This window comes from Pectinophora gossypiella, chromosome 19 (assembly GCF_024362695.1).
Source record: "Pectinophora gossypiella chromosome 19, ilPecGoss1.1, whole genome shotgun sequence".
Taxonomy (NCBI): domain Eukaryota; kingdom Metazoa; phylum Arthropoda; class Insecta; order Lepidoptera; family Gelechiidae; genus Pectinophora; species Pectinophora gossypiella.
Window position 1 is genome coordinate 1,860,608 of NC_065422.1, and position 17,840 is coordinate 1,878,447.

The window sequence follows — 17,840 nt, forward strand, 5'->3', positions numbered from 1 at the left end:
CGCACCGATCTGAGCTACTTCACCTCACTACTCCTGACGTTTTGACTTGATTACACTGTCTCGCTCCTTAGATGTTACACTTGTTGAGACTGGTCAAAAAGAGTGGTGAATTGTGACCATGTGGTTTCCATGATTTGTGTCCGGTTAACGGCCATAGGCTCGCCCCTATTACATGAGACTTAAACATAGCTGGCGAAATGTGTGACATCGTAACGAATATTGATGAGGATGATTCAGACCATGATTTTGAGTTAATATCAAGTCTTTTTCATGTTTTTTTTTTTTATATATTTTCAATACTATATTTTTGCGACGGAAAATTCCACTTGATATCTGAATCATCCATCAAACTTTTCGTTACGATGTCACTAACACCCTTTATAGTATACACCTTGGCGTACAGGTGTGAGAGATAGAGGCGTGCTATGTTATGTGTACGACCACTTCGGATCCGTCGATTTACGGACTTGAATCGGATGTCGTGCGAAACCATTCTTGAGATGCATCAAAATGTCGTGTAGAAACGTATGTAACGAATTTTGAATTTCAAGAAGTACACTCTGGTGATCCTACATTGGAAATAAACTAATTATGTTCCCAGGTTATCGGAGCGCACATTTTCACTATGGGGCTACATGGCGAACCACCTCAACGAGTACAAGAATCCACTGTACAACCCGAAGGCCCATCCTGATGTCATCAAACCTGACCTTAGCCCGCAGAGCATAAGGTATGTATCCTGAAAATGAAGTACGGTCACGAGCATTAATATGTATACACTTTGGTACCATGCCACATTAACTTTTTTGACAAATTGAACTGTCATCATCATCATCACCAGCCCATTAACGTCCCCACTGCTGGGGCACGGGCCTTCCCTATGGATGGATAGGGAGATCGGGCCTTAAACCACCACGCGGGCCCAATGCGGATTGGTGGTTATTAACGACTGCTAATGCAGCCGGGACCAACGGCTTAACGTGCCTTCCGAAGCACGGAGGAGCTCGAGATGATTACATTTTTTTTGTGGTCACCCATCCTATGACCGGCCTTTGCGAAAGTTGCTTAACTTCAACAATCGCAGACTGAGCGCGTTTACCGCTGCGCCACCGAGCCCCTGAATTGAACTGCAAGTCTCACTAAATGTCAAATATGATGCGACAGAGTCCAAAGTGGGTACATTATATTGCTCATGACTGTACGCCTCGTTCAGCTCGCGGAGCTCAGACATGTTACGTTAGAGTACGATTTTCGAATGGAAACCATTCATTTGAACAATCACTGTGGTCCTGTAGTACACAGGACCACAGTGATTGTATTATGATAATAACCACGTAAACTTACAGCAATGAGTTATTAATTTATCTCAAGTGCCGTTTTCATTAACACAATTGAGTCGACCATTATAAGTAGGTACATAGACGGCGATGCGGCTCACCACCTCTCACGTTGGTCTAACAGAAAGCTTGGGGAGAACTGGGTAATAATAGTTCATCTTGATGGACTGGGGTAATCAGAGAGAATTGAAAGAAATAAAGAAAAATAATATTCGACATATTAATTATTTCACTTATAAAAAAAAAAAATTATAAATGTATGTCGAAGCGGTTCCACCTGAGCATAATGCCAAAGCCTAGGCTGTGGCGCTGATTATCTTTTGGAACCGGTCTTCTATCGTGTGGGTTGTGAGGTGGATTACCAACCTCGTCAACCATGGTGTCAGGGTTATTATTGCAAAGGCCCCTGACATGGCTCATGTAACGATTACTCACTTACATCAGTAAGTAAGTAGTAACCGGAACCAACGGCTTAACGTGCCTTCCGAAGCACGGATCATCTTACTTTCGGACAATCAGGTGATCAGCCTGTAAAGTCCTAACCAAACTAGGGATCACAAAGTGGTTTTTGTTTAATGTCCCCACCGGGATTCGAACCCGGGACTTCCGGATCATGAGCCCAACGCTCAACCACTGGTCCACGGAGGCCGTTACCGGCACCGGTTTAGAACCGGTAAAGTAATTAGAAAAAACATAATGAAGAAAAAATAATAATAGATGGGACTTAGTCGCGAGCTATGTTATGGTCATCATCATCAATTTAAGAGCCACGCTCTTGTCGGTGTAGCATTTTCCATACCAGTCTATCAAAGGCCAATTCTTTGACTTCCCTATAAGACACGACGTTAACCTTTTCTTTAATCTGTTCCATGTAAGCTCTTCTTGGTCTTCCCCTTCCTCTCTTTCCTTTTAGCTTTTTTGTATGTTATGGTATTTGAATCCCACCAACCCACCAACCCGCAATGGAGCAGCGTGGTGGAGTATGCTCCATACCCCCTCCGGTTGATTGAGGGGAGGTCTGTGCCCAGCAGTGGGACGTGTATAGGCTGTTTATGTTATGTTATGTTATTTGAATAATTTGCAAGATAGCCGTACATATTCAAATTCAAAAATATCTTTATTTAGTAGGTTCTACACTTTGAATCGTCAATTTTTACATAACGAACGTCTCATCCGCCTAAAACTACTGCAGTTTCTCACAACCTGTATAGCCGGGGAAAAGAAGCTGCAAGAAAAACCTCGGCACAGGGCCCTAGACGTTCTTTAAAAAAATAAACATAAAATATTGATATACAATTGAGTAATTTAGCTGCCTAATATCGGTTCTCAGACAGTTAATCCCATGCATTCATATCTTCTAAATAATCACTAACTTTATAATAACCTTTTTTTTGTAAAGTTTTTGTTTAACTACTGTCTTAAAACAGTTGAAAGGCAAATTCTGAATGTCAATGGGAATCTTATTGTAAAATATGTGTGTAGGTTCTGGCGCGGCATGTACTGTCGCCACGAGAACGGCGTGCACCCGCGCGAGCCTCTGGGGGACCTGCTGCCAGCTGCAGTGGAGCACTGCTCCGCCCTGGAGCACCACATCAACTATCTCACCAAGGTAACTGAGAGCATTCGGGATCTAAAGGTCTCGGGTTAGATTCCAGAGATAATTCTGTCCTTTCTTCTAAAGCTTTCCTATGACAATTAAATAAATAAATAAATATGGCTTTTTGGGTACACTCTTCTGGATCCGAGACTATATCTAAACCTGTTAAAAAATGTGCTGCACATTGTTTTGTCTACGATATATACCTAATAATATAAAAAAAAAAAAATATACGGTCGAATTGAGAACCTCCTCCTTTTTTGAAGTCGGTAAAAAATCTATGTGATTTTTAATGCAAACTGGACATCATGCAAACTGGACATTTTTTCACCACTGGACATTTTGAAAATGGACATTATGCACCTAAAGGTTTTAGTTTCATTAGGATATTGCGGGCTGATCATCCGATTGGCCGAATTTAAAATGATTTCGCGCTTCGGCACGCACTTTTGGCCTCGGCAATTTAAGTAATGATGTTTTCCACTCCTCGCCATGTAATAACAGGCGAACCTATTAACATTAACTGCACATAAAACCTAGAAACCACGTGATATCAATTATCTCTAATCTAAACATGTAACCAGGCTCACAAAGGTTTGTCATAAAGGTTTCAAAGGTTTAGAGCCCCAGCCCGGAATTCGTACCCGTAATACTACGATGATACGGTGGTTAGAGCGTTAGACTCACGATCTGGAGGTCCGGGTTCGATTCCCGATGGGGACATTGTCGAAATCAATTTGTGAGACTGTCCTTTGTTTGGTAAGGACTTTTCAGGCTTAAATCACCTGATTGTCCGAAAAAGTAAGATGATTCCGTGCTTCGGAGGGCACGTTAAGCCGTTGGTCCAGGCTAAGCCGTAAAAACACCACCAACCCGCATTGGAGCAGCGTGGTGACTCCACCATGCTCCATACCCCCTCCGGTTGATTGAGGGGAGGCCTGTACCCAGTAGTGGGACGTTATAGGCTGTTTATGTTGTGTTATTTAATACTACGATGCAAGTCACGCGTTCTCGGAACTGGGCTATCGCGGATTCGATTTTTTGTATAGCGTGACTATTAAACGTTACAGTTTTAAATAATTCTGATTCAGTTTCAATCAATCAGTTCATTCAGCCTTCAATGTCGTAACAGAACCAAAACAAATTGATATCATCTTTCTTTTTTGAAATTTAAAATAGACCAGAAAAGTAAACTCTTTTTTTTTCTTTGCCGTGAGTTGTATATTTGCTGTATATGGCATTAACTAATTGGCCGCTTTCAGAGGATATCGACGTTTAAGAACCTCCTCTCGGGCAGGAAAGCGGACAAGAGCCAGGAGACGACAGTAGTCAACTACCAGAACGGGAACCTGGATACCGTTGAGATCGAAACCAAGACTGAAAGCCTGCAGATTGACAATAAGTAAGTGTGAAAGAAAATGTAGTGATGAGCATCGGGAAAGGTGAGAGTCGTAAAAAGAACGCTTAAACGATTATTATCATCATAAATTTAAGAGCCACGCTCTTGTCGGTGTAGCATTCTCCATTCTCCTTATAAGATATGACGTTCGCCTTCTCTTCAATATATTGTGACATACCGCGATAAAATCCTAAATGGTTTAAAGAAAGGCAGGTGAAGAGTACCCCAAACCGGCCAGCATCCATGGTGAGTATGATGAGAGTGGAAGAAGGGAAAGTGGTGTGTCAGGATCATAGTAAGCGGAATTCCGTGGTCTCTGCCTTCTCCAACAGGGAAATAGGGAGAACTCATGTAAGTGTGTACAGTTATGGAGTTTATATGCGAATGTTTCAGATTGCTATACGAGTCTGGCGGCACTCTGTCGGAGTTAGAGTGCGCGAACCACGACCACCCTCTGAAAGACGCCACCACAGCGAGACCTAACAAAATACCGCTCATTACTGAGGTAAGTGCTACATTAAACAAAAGGTTGCGAAAACGCAATAAGTCTCTTTTGCAAAGGACCTTACAAAAGTTCCTTTCGAAATTGAAAAACATCCCTTTCACAAAAGGCTCCCTTTCCCCAAAGGTAAATTACAAAGGGCAGATGTTTTGATGTCCTCTGGAAGGTTTCCGAAAGACAATTATGTTCTTAGCATGATAATTATACATTATATTGTTACTGCAGAAAGTGGACGACCTGATTCCGGCAAATCTCCTGCAGTTGGAGGAGGAAGTAAACACAGTTGCGTTGGACTGGAAGAGCCTCAAGAATGTCACCGAGTGCAGTTGTTCCACGCCCCTTGACCACTTCAGCAGGAAGGTAGGTTCTGTTGTGTTAGACATTTCTTCTCTTCTATCGTGTGGGTTCATCATCTCCCTAGCGTTAACCCGATTTCACAGGGTCCGCTTACGATTCTGAAGATTTGACAGGTCCGGTTTTTTACAGACGCAAGAAGCTTCGCGGGTTGGAAGGCCTGTCTGATCTTCCAACCCGCGAAGGAAAAACCAGCCCAAGACAAGTTCGGTCACATACCTCCGAAAATGCATTTCCTGGAATAAATTTGAGTTTCCTCGCGATGTTTTCCTTCACCGCTGAGCACGTGATAATAATTTATGATCCAAATATGAATTCGAAAACAAATTCGATAATCACCGACCTCATCAACCTTGGCGTTAGGGTTATTATTGAGCCACCAAAAACCCATCAATAACCTTCAAACCAGAGTGACATGGTTCATGTAACGACTATGTACAAGGTGGTACTATTTAGTTCCGGACAATCGGGTCATCAGCCAGTGATGTTCTAACAAGCAAGCCAGGCTTCACGAAGTGATTTTTGTTTGGTCCCATCGGAATTTGTACCCAGCACCACCGGATCGTGAGCCTAACGCTCAACCAGTAGACCACAGAGGCCGTTTATGGCACAGTGGTGTGGAACAATAGTAACAATGCTTGTGGCCGGCAGCACCACTGCTGGGGCTGCGGGCGCGTGGTGTGCACGCGCTGCGTGTGCGCGCGCGCCCCTCGGCCCGCGCTGGCCGCCAGCGCCGGCGCGCCCGCCTGCGCCGCCTGCGCCGCCCAGCCGCGCGACAACGGTAACTTATACGATTTCATTTTCATTCTCATTCGCATTAGTAATTAAATCTGTGTAGTATCACTTTGACATTGTGCTCAAATTGCATGGACGGAAAATCTAAAATCGATCTTCGCGGATGACAACGCCTCTTATGCCGATTCATGAGTTATTAAATCAGTGTAAGTAAAAGTAAGGTTTCTACAGTTGCCGTGTTACATAATATCCCATTTGTTTCAGATATAGTGTCAACGACGAATTAGGAGCCAACTTACACCAGAGTAATTCGATGGCAAGCCATCGCATAGTCACGCTGCGAAGCTCACGTGGGAGACGACGGGAGATATGTCATCCAATCTTGATGTTCTTTCCGGCGGTTAGCGCAAAGTATAAATAAGTTACGCTTGATTTGAATACAAACGTTGATAGTATACTTAAAATCAAACAATTAAATCTTTCTAGCATTATCCCGTTTTTGACAGGGTCCGCTTACCTAACCTGAAGATTTGACAGTTCCGATTTTTTACAGAAGCGACTGCCTGTCTGACCTTTCATCCTGCGAAGGGAACAATATTTTTATAATGTGATTTTTTTTTGTTTAAAATTTAAATTAGGAACATCGACATTAAGAATTTAAAAAGCCATAGTCATATCATCAAATGAAGACAAAGATTTTTGAAAACCAATGTCAGTCTTAAGGATAGTTATTGGCGCATCGCTATCCGCGGAAGCCAGAAGAAAAAAAATCAAAACCCGCTGCAAAATTACATTTATTATTATTATTTATTCCTAACACTCATATTTTTCTAGTAATCCTTACGAAACATGAAATATAACTGTATATATATATTTTTTATGAGAACTGGTAGACAAAGCTTATTTTATTTTAGTCTGTTAACTCTTATCTAGTGCCATTCTTCACTTACAATGAGTGCAAGAAAGAGATAGTCACATTTAAAACTATCAAACTAAATTACAAGAAAGTTCATCTACCAGAATCGTCACCGTTTAACTTACAAAGCAACAGCTGAATAAAAACTATTAGAAATACATTTAATTTCCGCTAATAATTCCTATCGACGTACAAGTATTGGAAAGACAAACCGCAGTCACTTTTGGTACTAAATCCTTTATCCGTAATAGTAGATTATGAAGTACCTACTACTCTGCCTATCCGTATTTGCGGCGTCTGCTACATTTGAAGTTTTTTTTTAAATGACTTATTGTAGATTTGCGCAAATGGCATTAACTACTTGGCCGGACAAATAGGAAGCGATGAGGGCTCTCACCCGGGACAACATTTAAGATAACAGGCCTGAGGGTGCCCTGTTGGGCACGAACCTCAGCTCAGGGCGTCGTCGGAGAGGATAATATTTATCGGGGTCCTGAAGTGTTTGTTATCGCGTGCTAATCGGCCGCGTCTACGGCTTGAGTAATCGGGTTACATTTGAAGTGATATTGTATAATATCAAGTATTAGTTCAAAATAAATATAATAATTTAGTTCTAATAGCATAACTATGTAAATATAAAAGAAGAAATCGCATTTAGAAATATTTTATGTAACAATAGAAACAATTTGACGCCGATTCTGGCAGACAATTTTATTTCAGTCTGACAACTCTAAAAATAGTGCCGTCTTTCACGTACGGCAAGTGCAAGAAAGGGATAAAACTAGTTTGAGAACTGTCACACTAAATTAAAATTAAGTTGGCGTCTACCAGAACCGGCACCTTAATGATACCTGTATAATAATAAAAATATTCTATTGCTCATAAATAATTATGAAATATATTTTGAAATCTGAGTCTTAAGAGAGCTTAGCTCTTCAGTATTAAATGTGGCTTTTCGCGGGAAAGGAAGAATAGCACAAAATTATGTTTATCTACAAGCCATTATTAGATGATTAAAAAACAATATTATTTTTCTTTTGCCTGATTTATGCATTTTCATTAAGAATTACATAAGAAAGAGTACTATGTTTTACCACGGTTATTGATGACGTCATACGCGTGTATTTCTATACAGATTACATAGAAAGGTATCGTTTTCATGTTTCTTATTAACTATACTCATTTGACTAGGTTGTCCTCTTGCCAATTGGATTGTTCCTTAGGTCTTCTTAGTATGGAATTGAAGAGGATTGACCAATCAAGTCAAGCGCCAAGCGAACGCATATTGATGAATATTCATGGACGAAAATATTATGCTGATTCACCAGAAGTAGTTTTTCACCCCTCTGGGATGTAAAACGGCCACGTTGAAGCAATTCATCTAAAACAGCAATACTGCTAATTAAGATTAGTTGACTTTGCGAAATTATCTACTTTGAACAGTTTTGCAGGGCATTGATAATTTAAATAAATAAATAAAAAAAAATGCGATGAATTGCTTCACTGTGGCCTTTTTAGTTCCCCTGCTCCCTTCCACGATCTGCCACAAGTATTCAAAATAATCATCAATCTATGTTATCAAATAACACAAAAATAAATGTATATTAAGAATATATTTAAGTACCTATATTACAAAAAAGTATGCGACATAAAAAATAAATTATTTAGCTTTAAGAACTTATGTGTAAATATTGAATGTAATTAATAAATTCATGTATAGTATGGATTTCTTGTTTTCAATGTTAATGAATGATGACGTGTTTGCCTACCCCAATGGGAAATAGACGAGATCTTTTGTATACTTCGCATTGTACCGTTGTACCTCCACGGCAAACCACATAACAAACCCATAAAAAACCTTAATAAATCAATTAACCCTATTATAAATAACGATCAATTATGTAGAAACTACAATTCCGCAACAAATTCAGAACTGAAAATACTATCAAGATGCTTCGACGTACTATAATACTTCTCTCGGTAATCGTTCTGGTGTGTGGCGAAATCTCCAATATAGGAGATTTACCTAAGAAGGGACGGATGATCGGCGTAGAAACTATACATGAAGCCAAGATCGATAAGGACACTGTGGTGAATCGGAACTTGGCGATGCAAAGGAAAAGTCACGATAGAAATGGTAAGTAGCTCTAGTGCGAATTGACTAGACACCTCGCTGAGTTAATTCAACTGACTGCTCTTTCACCTCAGGGAAATTATAGACGGAAGTCGACTACAAAGGTGACTCTAAATTCTAACCCTAGATAGATATTTACACTAAGTATCTACATTTTTTCGGCTACTTTTTAAGGGAGGCAGCACACATATACTCACTATTGCACACTCTTAGGAAAAAACCACGCCGCTATAATCGCATACCGAAACAAAACAGTCTCACAAATAACAAAACAGGTCATTTACTTCGGAAATTCGCGTACGCTTGTTAACTGCCGTCTATAATTTCTCTTCAGTCTATCACTGAAGAACGAATTTTCACTGAACTGTTTTCTTTTCCGTACACACAGTGGCCAATGGTTTTAAGAAAAAAACAGTAAAGAAAGATCTTTATCTTGTTCTGGACTATGATGTATCAATAGATCACAATCAACATACAGAGTTGTAAACATGCCTATTTGAAGACATAAAATGCGTTTTAATCAATGTATTATTATTGTATAAAATTTGGTTTAATAAATAATCAATTTGCTCTAATTGTGTATTATTTTTTTAGAAAATTGATTAAATCGCGTTTAACTTACCTCCAAATTTTGCAGCTTTTTGGCGCCAAACAGAATATAGCACTCATTTATTTGGCGCGGTTATTAATTTACTTCGAAGGCCAATCGAAGGCACACTCTTAACACTATACAGCCTTGTCAAAAATCAGTCAAATCGACAATATTCAAGAAATGAAATGTTAGTTAGCCCAGTTTTGTGTCACAAAGGCCATTATTATATTAAATAACCATGTGTGTAATAAAAAAAAAACATAGTAATAAACATAGTAATGTTTTTTCAAAGTGTACCACCGCAAAAAAGACGAAGATCGCGAACCGGATTGGTCGTATAGCAGCATACCGAAAGAAGTATCGGCCCATGTCGAAAAGTTCAAACGAAACATGACGGAATGTCTCAAGGAGGTTCAAGCTAACGACAAGAGACCCGTTAGACGTATGTCTCCTAAGACCGAATCACCGGTCCACGGCGAGTGCCTGATTGCTTGCGTGTTCAAACGTAACGGAGTCATCGATGGAGGAAAGATAAATAAAGGTTAGCGATGGTGCAGATTCCTTCATTTTTAAGGCCCTATTACATGATGTTATACATATAATAGATGCAAAGTTCATTTTTTTTTAATATAATAGGTTCGCGTTTGACCACAATCTCACCTGATGTTAAGTGACGATGTGGTCTAGATGTCTAGAGTGGATCACGCTTACCTAGCAAACTTTACTTTTTTTATATTATGCCTCTATCGTTACTTTATATTTTTTTGATATTTTTGAATAATTATGTACCCTATCAATGAAAAAAATTGTGGTAATCATCACTCATCACATCACGTTAAATCTGGAAAGTCCCTCATTCATTAATAAATAAATATAAAATAATATAGGTTCTTACCGTCTATATTTTAGCGAATTTGCTCACACTGGTAAACAAATTCTACGCTAAAGACACGAAGCTGATGAAGAAACTGGAGAAAAACGTCGATCGCTGCATCGAAACAAGCATCAGCAACAAGGATGAATGCTTATTGGCAGCACGACTTAACGAGTGTACCAACGACTTGATGGCAAGCAACAAACGTAAAATAGTTGTCAACTACAAATGAATCGGCTGTAAAACTAACAATAAATATTGCAAACAAAGTGCTTTCTTTATTTTGTACACATTCACGATATGCATTAATTCACGCCATAAATACTTATATTTCTAATTAACTTACATGCGCAGCTAAAATACTTTTTATTTATTACATTGCATGATTTCTCGGATTTTTCGATTTGTGGAGGAAGCAAGAGAAGCGTGTTAGGAGTCAAGATCGAAGTAAATGAAATTCCATAGTATCTGCTTACCACGGTGGGAAATAGGCGTGAGTGTATGTACGTAGGACCCCATTTCGCCATATTAAAATACACGGACCCGACGCATCGGGCCCTGGAAATCGGTGTAAAGGTGTGTAATTGTAATTAGTGTAAGGTTGGTGTATTCACATTACTCCGTTTCTAAATCGATCCGAGTTCGAGAACGATGTACAGTAAGTAGAAAATGATTATATGTATATTTAGGTAGGAATTCTGTGTGATTCTTAGACTGTATGTTCCTTTGCCTGCCCCTTCTCGTGGTAAATTGGTAAATCAATGGCTCAGATCAATGGTAAATTTACCCAAAACAACAAAATAAAACTCTTTGGTTGTCTTTTCTCAATCTTTTCTGTATTTTTGGCGGGAACGGGAACGGAACGGTTGCATTGAATAATGTAAATAATTAATACGAAGTGATCAAGTATCAAGTTAGTTAGAAACAGTCGGAAAAAATCTGCGACAGTGTCATTACATCGGAATATTCGAGGAATATTCAAAAAACAAAGTGTAGAGTAAACCTACCTATTTTCGCTTCGTACCAACAAGCCGCTTATAACTCAAAAATTTATGCGGACTTTTGAGTTAATTGATTAGGGGTTCGGAGTAGGAGTCTGCTCCTAGGGTCATTATTCATCAGAGGGCTTAGGTTTAATTATTCATCGTCATCATCTTTCTTTTTCATTTCATTAATCATCATCAAGAAAAAAATATATAAGACAAGGCTGTATGAGCATAGTTCCCTTTGCCTTGCCCTTCGGGGAAAACCAAAATAAAAAAAAAGTCTTCTCTTCGTCAACTGCCGGCGAGCGACGTTTGTCGATACACGTTTGGATTTTTTAATTTGTGCCGTTTTATTAATTTAGCGTAAATTTTGGTATTTCGTTACTTTGAGTTCTAGTTCCAGTAAAATGCCACGGAAACCGTGCTACTGGACACGTAGACTTGAGTTAGATTTAGTAGAATTTGTACGTCAGCGGGATTTTATATGGAAGCCTATCGGGAATACAAATCATCATATTCAACAAAAATACAAAGCGTACGCCGAGTTTGCTGCGACCCTGGGCCGAGGGTTTACTGGTAAGTGAAGTTTTGATCAATATTATTTGATTCTAGAAATTTCTTTGTGACTCAGTATATGTACCTACCTACATTCAAAAATAAAAAGAAAACCATTGTGGATTTGCCCACACGATACTCTTGCTGTAAATACTAACGTACGACGCGACAGTTGCGTGAACAGGCGGCAAGGCTGTTGCATTCCGTGTGTCGTTTTGGTTAAGGTGTCGTAAAAGGGGTCCCAACACAAATTCACTTCAATTTTGTATGAACCATCGACTTAGCCGAATTTTGGAATGAAATTACTATGGAAGCTGGACTTGTTATATTTTCAAGTATGCGGCGATTTATTTAATTCAGACTGCCAATCTTTAATAGTGTATTGTGATTTCCAGCTCGTTCAGTCCGCGACCGTTGGGTGAACATCCGCAGCACTTACAACCACAATCTGCGGCGTGTGAACAAGTCAAGGGAAACAGCTAGGACTCAAGCCGATGTGTATGTTCCTTGTTGGCCTCTCTGGAAACCTTTGCAGTTCTTGAGAAGCGTTCCTGACAAAGACGATGACTATGAGGTATGTTTCCTATTTTATATTAACTCATAAGTAGGTACAATACCTATGTGATAAAATAGTGCCCCTATATAATAATATGGAAAGCATAGTTATTATATGGCCATTGGGACATCATACTTGGGACTTCCAGATTGAGAGACCAACAATCTAACCACTAGACCAATGAGGCTGTATACCTACATCATGGCCAGTAAACATAATTGCAAAAAATGTTTTAAAAACATTGTTTTTTAATTCCAGGGCTATCCTTCAGGACACACTGACTTGAAAGGACGTCTCTCTGGTATCCAAGTTAAAGAAGAGTCTCATTCAGATGCTGATGACACCCTAACCATTCGTCAAAGAGGGCAGCGAACTGACAGACCACGCTGGAGGCCTAAAGTTATCACTAAAACAAAAAACAGTAAATGCAAGAGAGTAATAGAAGATTTAGTAAAAGCTATGAAGCCCTTAAGAAATATGTCAACTTCAGAACAAGGAATGCAAAGTTACTGGTTCTTTGGAAAGCATGTCACTGAACGCTTAAATTGTATGAGCGATATAGATGCAAAAAATGCGAGGTGTAACATTTTGAAGGTGTTGGAAGAATTTGATGGTGCGGAAGATCTGTTGAGCACTCAAGATGTTGATATGACCTGATCACAGTGTGACGAAATTTGAATTACTTGGCTGCTTGAAAAAAGCATACTTGGTTGAAGTTCAGACTACAACTTTTCTGTCTTCCTCTGTTAGGAAATGTTCGACCTATGTTTCTAGAAAGCATCTCGCATTTCTTTTTCTTGTTGTTTTCTCATTGCTGAGGTTTGTGATTGTATGTCTTTTTTTCACTGGGATGTTAAGTACTGATTGTTGTATATGGACCCTACTTCCTGCGTGATTTGACCCACATTGCTTTATTAATCTTTACCCTAGAAGGTTTGTAGTTTATTTCTTGTAGCTTTTTTAAACAGAAACTGTTGTTACCTATTTGGTTTTTGTACTTATCTGTCCCTAATATGCTAGTATCATTGTGTTGTTGAAAATATCCAATGGAAAATACTAATAAAAAAAAATAATTTACAAACAGTCTATCAAAGGAAGCAATTAGTAGTTTGCAAAATATAAGCAACATTTCTTATTTGGTTTAATTATGTACTAAAATGAGTATTTATTTTCATAATGAAGTTCTAAATCAATTTAAAAGGATAGCAATAAAACGAGTGACTGTAAATTACAGTTCTAAGTGTCAAAATTAATTAATTTGGGTTATAGAATTACTAAGTGAGCGACTGACTGCGAGTGACGAGAAATCAACAGAACAGCAACTTAGAAACATTAATTTGAGTTACTTAAAATACATAATGAGCAGCTTCATAATATTTGAGCGACCTAATATTTGTTTGCGGGTCAACGTTACGTCCTGCATTTTTTTAAATATTTGGCAAATGTATTTTTTATACTGAGCGGCATTTTATCTTAAATGAAGTGTTTCGAATACAAAAACCACTTTGAAAAATACACTGATGAGCAGAGTATAATGAGCCCACATTTAATAAAAAACAAAAATAATATGAAATAACTATTTGAAGAAACACTATTCTATTAGTTGAGAAATTTTATTATCGAAATATAAGGGTAATTAAATAAAACAATGGTGCTAATTCCTGTAAATACCATCTAATTTTATTTTAAGTTATATCTGTCCTTTTCTTATCCGCCGAAAAGGAAAGGGACGGGTAATCGACAAGCATAAAATTTATGGAACACACGTCAATTTTAAGCACAAATCTAAACCAACCGTCTAAAAATTTTACGTCAGTCAATAACCCGACACATTAATTTACTCATTCTTCCTAAAATTAAGAGCTGTGAATCATCCGTCCCTTTCCTTTTCGACGGATACGAAAATGACGGATATAACCTAAAATAAAATTAGGCGGTGTCTGCAGGAATCGGGGCCAATGTACTCCGTAAAAATAAAGTAATATGCATGCATTTATTTCAATCAAATGAACAAAAAATAAAATAAGACGCTTCAGTCACCTAAAAAAAAAACTTCTTATTAATACTAAGAAACATTGATAGGTATGAGGAGCCCTACTACTCATCGTCACTGGTAAATAAGTGCTGGCTTGGACTTAGTGGGCCGGCCTCGTTTTCTTTTTTGTCCAATGGGTATCATTTTTGCTTCCAGTGGTGGTGTTGTTAGTTTGAGCCGAATTGCTAGCCCCAAAACGTGTTTGCATACATATCTATTGAAAAATTCGGGACAGTCGCACGATCCTTTTTGCCAGTCCAAATTTGGCAATGTGGTTTTCTGGAAAGCAACTGACTGCTTTTTATACTCGTCAAAAGTCTGCCAACGATCATTATAGTTTAAATCTGTAGCATTTTCGTTGCAAATCAAATATACTTTTTTGGTAGGATCCGATGCTACTATCTTTATATTTATGCTTTTCTTCGCCCAGACGTAAGCTTCCGTCCATTGTCGAAGCTCAATAGTAGGTGCCTCAGGTAACGAAGAGTTTGCTAATGACCACTGGGCTACCATATCGGTAGCAACAGACAGAAATCGCGACAGAGGAAATCGTTCTCGCAATGTATTATGGTCTTTTATGTTTCTATTAAACGACTCGAGGGCATTATTTGTCGATGGCGACATAGGTGCTGCACCTAAGAACCAATTGCGATTCTTTCTGAACCATTCCTCTTCCATGTACTTTACAAAGGTGGTTTGTGTTTTCCATTTCTCAAGGAAAGCTTGCGAAGCGGCATTAAACACTTCGAGTGAAGCTGCGTTATGCAAAGCATCTACATCCCTCAAAACGCTTTTTTGTTCCTTTTTTGGCACAATTTTTTCAACTTTCTTTTGTATATTTATTTTAGCATGTGCCCAGCACATACGAATAGTCGGTTCTTCACCAAAAACATCTGAAAATGCGTTTTTTATACTTTGAGCTGCGTCGCAGATCAGAACTCTGGGTTTCATTGTGTAATCGTATAATTGCATAACTTTGTCCTTTATTCCTTGGAACATTGTCTGAAAATCTTCTTGGCGCTCATTTGTAGCTACTCCCAAGCAAATAGGATGAAACTTGCGATTTTTATCCGTAGTGCCAACAATCAGCACCGGAAATCCCTGCCATATCAGTTTGTAAGTGGCATCAGTGTGTATGAGTTCCGTGAATAAAATTGTTTTCAACAATGTTTTTGTAGATAGATTGAATCGGAAACTTGGCTGATCACCTTCAATAACGTGGTAACTAATGACGAAAACCTCGTTGTCATCTTCTGGAATAGCGGTACGTTTAAATATCCACTGCTCTAATTCGCCCAGACAAATACCCGATTTTCCAAATTTTTGTGCTCTGAGATCCGACAAATAATTGTAGAGTTGCCTTTTTGATGGTAAGTGTATTCCTTCTATTTTAGCAAGTTCTGATAAAATTGCTTTGGGTTTCAAGCGTAAATTAAACAATTTCTTAATTTCCTCCTTTGTATTCTCGTGAATGCCGTAAGTATCTCGGGTACCAATAGCACTATGGTTATGTTCTGAGTCAGTTTGATACACGTTTACCTTATCGTCATCATTAAATTTAGGTGTGGGTAAAAATTCATGAACCTTACACGTGGTTGACTGTTTGTTTATCTTATTTGGAGTTCCAGAATTCGGAGATTTTTTTGAGAGCAAGGACAGTGTCAAATTCTCAGTGTCTGTGCCTGACCCATCTGAATCATTTCCAGTTGAAGTCGCCTGTTCCCTCAATGCATCAGATAAGACAGCAATATTCTCCCTGTGTGAAGGAACTGGGAGTTCTGACAACGCAGAGGGCGCAAACGCCTCTTCAGGAATAGCATCATACATTTCGGCCATACCTGTGATAGAATTACATTGAAGCTTTTCTTGTTAAGGGATCGTTCGGGATGTTGACTGACGTATATAATCAACTCTTGGTCCCAATGGTGCTCAAAAGAACGATAAACAGATTTATCCTTGGGCTGTAATTCATGCGTCGTATTTCACGGAAGACAATATAAAGTAATGCCACATTTCTCAGCTTCCTCGACAATAGTAAAGTCCAGGTGGCATTTTGCACCATCAAATATGAGGAGACATGGCCCTGATGTTCTGTATTTATTCAAATGATTAATAAACTCTATGAAAGTCTCTGTCGTCATACTTCCTTTTGGCGTCATCTTCACCAGAGAGCCTGGAGGTAAATTATCTTGGAATTCCGGCTTTAATCTCTTGCCTTTAAACAGTATCATTGACGGAATAGCTGATCCTATAGCGTTTCCGCAGCCTACCACAGTCACACTTTCAGCGTGCTCATTCGCTATTTGATGAACCCTCTTTCTCCCTCTGGCTGTCAGAACTTCCTGCTGATGGTGCAAAGATATGCGGCAATTTTTTCCATCGATGTTGTAAATGGTTTCAGGTTTATGTTCAATTCCCAGTCTATCCAGCACGCTTTTGTATTTGGAAAAGTGATCGCCAACAATATTTAATTTTTGAGCACGAGCTGGATTCATCATCTGTGCTTTACGACGTGCTAACTCAGGGTGTCGTTTGAGAAATAACCTCAACCATTTTTGCCCCGGAGCATTTTTAGCATCATTAAAAGTGTTAGGAATTTTCTTAATTTTACAGAATGAAAAAGCCTGTACGCGCAACATTTTTGAAGTCATCGGCACTCCAACATCAGCCAAACGTATGATTCTTCTGACAAGTCTAGCTTCATGTTCTGTAGTCGCCGACCGACCTAGCTTTCGTATAGTCGAACCACTCTTTAGATGGTTGCGTAGGGTTCTTCTTGGGATGTTATATCTGGTAGCAGCAGCATATGTAGATAACATACCCCTTTCTACCATTTTTACAGCGTTTTCCATCTGTTGCGATGTCCATTGAGCCCTTCTTTTCCTTGTGGTAGAAGCTGGTGACCCGCTTTCCATGATGTTACTAAAAACAAGAGTTTACTATTTTACTGTGATACTTTTCTAACTCAAATAAAACATTCAAATCTAGCACAAAATGTAGGTACGAATAAAAATACTTACTGTTTATTCTGCCAGAATTTTATAAAAACAAGCGTACGCTTCGCGTCGTGATTGTTTTCGACTGCAGGTTCCAACACGTTCGTGGCACGGGCTGCTTGTGTGCGTTAGTTAATGTACACGCACACTTCTACAAACATTAGCGGCCATTTGAAATCGAGAAGCGGGAAATTTTAAAAATAGGCCTTATTAGGACATAGGCTTTACTTGGGTCACCCACCTTATATGAACAACAATGACATTAATTCTTA

At 38.9% G+C, this 17,840-nt stretch overlaps 3 protein-coding genes across 5 annotated transcripts in view; all 3 read left to right on the forward strand.

The window, feature by feature from the left end:
• The window catches only part of LOC126375472 (myotubularin-related protein 8), a 59,243-nt gene extending 50,677 nt beyond the window's left edge, over window positions 1-8,566 (forward strand). Inside the window, exons 12-18 of one of the 2 annotated variants that reach the window (XM_050022419.1) lie at window positions 602-730; window positions 2,820-2,946; window positions 4,197-4,336; window positions 4,727-4,838; window positions 5,061-5,195; window positions 5,841-5,970; window positions 6,189-8,566. In XM_050022419.1, coding sequence (XP_049878376.1) covers window positions 602-730; window positions 2,820-2,946; window positions 4,197-4,336; window positions 4,727-4,838; window positions 5,061-5,195; window positions 5,841-5,970; window positions 6,189-6,211 — 796 coding nt within the window. In that variant the 3' untranslated portion in view covers window positions 6,212-8,566. The remainder of the gene's footprint in view (window positions 1-601; window positions 731-2,819; window positions 2,947-4,196; window positions 4,337-4,726; window positions 4,839-5,060; window positions 5,196-5,840; window positions 5,971-6,188) is intronic. The other variant, XM_050022420.1, reaches the window with a different exon arrangement.
• Window positions 8,567-8,790: 224 nt separating this feature from the next.
• Window positions 8,791-10,672, forward strand: LOC126375778 (uncharacterized). Its single transcript, XM_050022866.1, has 3 exons — window positions 8,791-8,977; window positions 9,859-10,107; window positions 10,476-10,672. The coding sequence occupies exons 1-3, from the start codon at window positions 8,791-8,793 to the stop codon at window positions 10,670-10,672; spliced, it is 633 nt and encodes a 210-aa protein (XP_049878823.1).
• Window positions 10,673-11,722: 1,050 nt separating this feature from the next.
• The window catches only part of LOC126375566 (uncharacterized), a 218,990-nt gene continuing 212,872 nt past the window's right edge, over window positions 11,723-17,840 (forward strand). The window contains exons 1-3 of one of the 2 annotated variants that reach the window (XR_007567603.1): window positions 11,723-12,002; window positions 12,377-12,555; window positions 12,796-14,348. Coding sequence is in view for 1 of the 2 variants with exons in the window: in XM_050022554.1 (XP_049878511.1) it covers window positions 11,834-12,002; window positions 12,377-12,555; window positions 12,796-13,194 (747 nt within the window). In the remaining variant the exon portion in view is untranslated. Of the gene's footprint in view, window positions 12,003-12,376; window positions 12,556-12,795; window positions 17,835-17,840 lie in introns of those variants that run through there. The other variant, XM_050022554.1, reaches the window with a different exon arrangement.

Coding starts and splice junctions, on each gene's coding strand:
- LOC126375778 (XM_050022866.1), top strand. CDS start 8,791: ATGCTTCGACGTACTATAATACTTCTCTCGGTAATCGTTCTGGTGTGT. Junction 8,978..9,858: donor GAAAAGTCACGATAGAAATG/GTAAGTAGCTCT, acceptor GTTTTTTCAAAG/TGTACCACCGCAAAAAAGAC. Junction 10,108..10,475: donor TGGAGGAAAGATAAATAAAG/GTTAGCGATGGT, acceptor TCTATATTTTAG/CGAATTTGCTCACACTGGTA.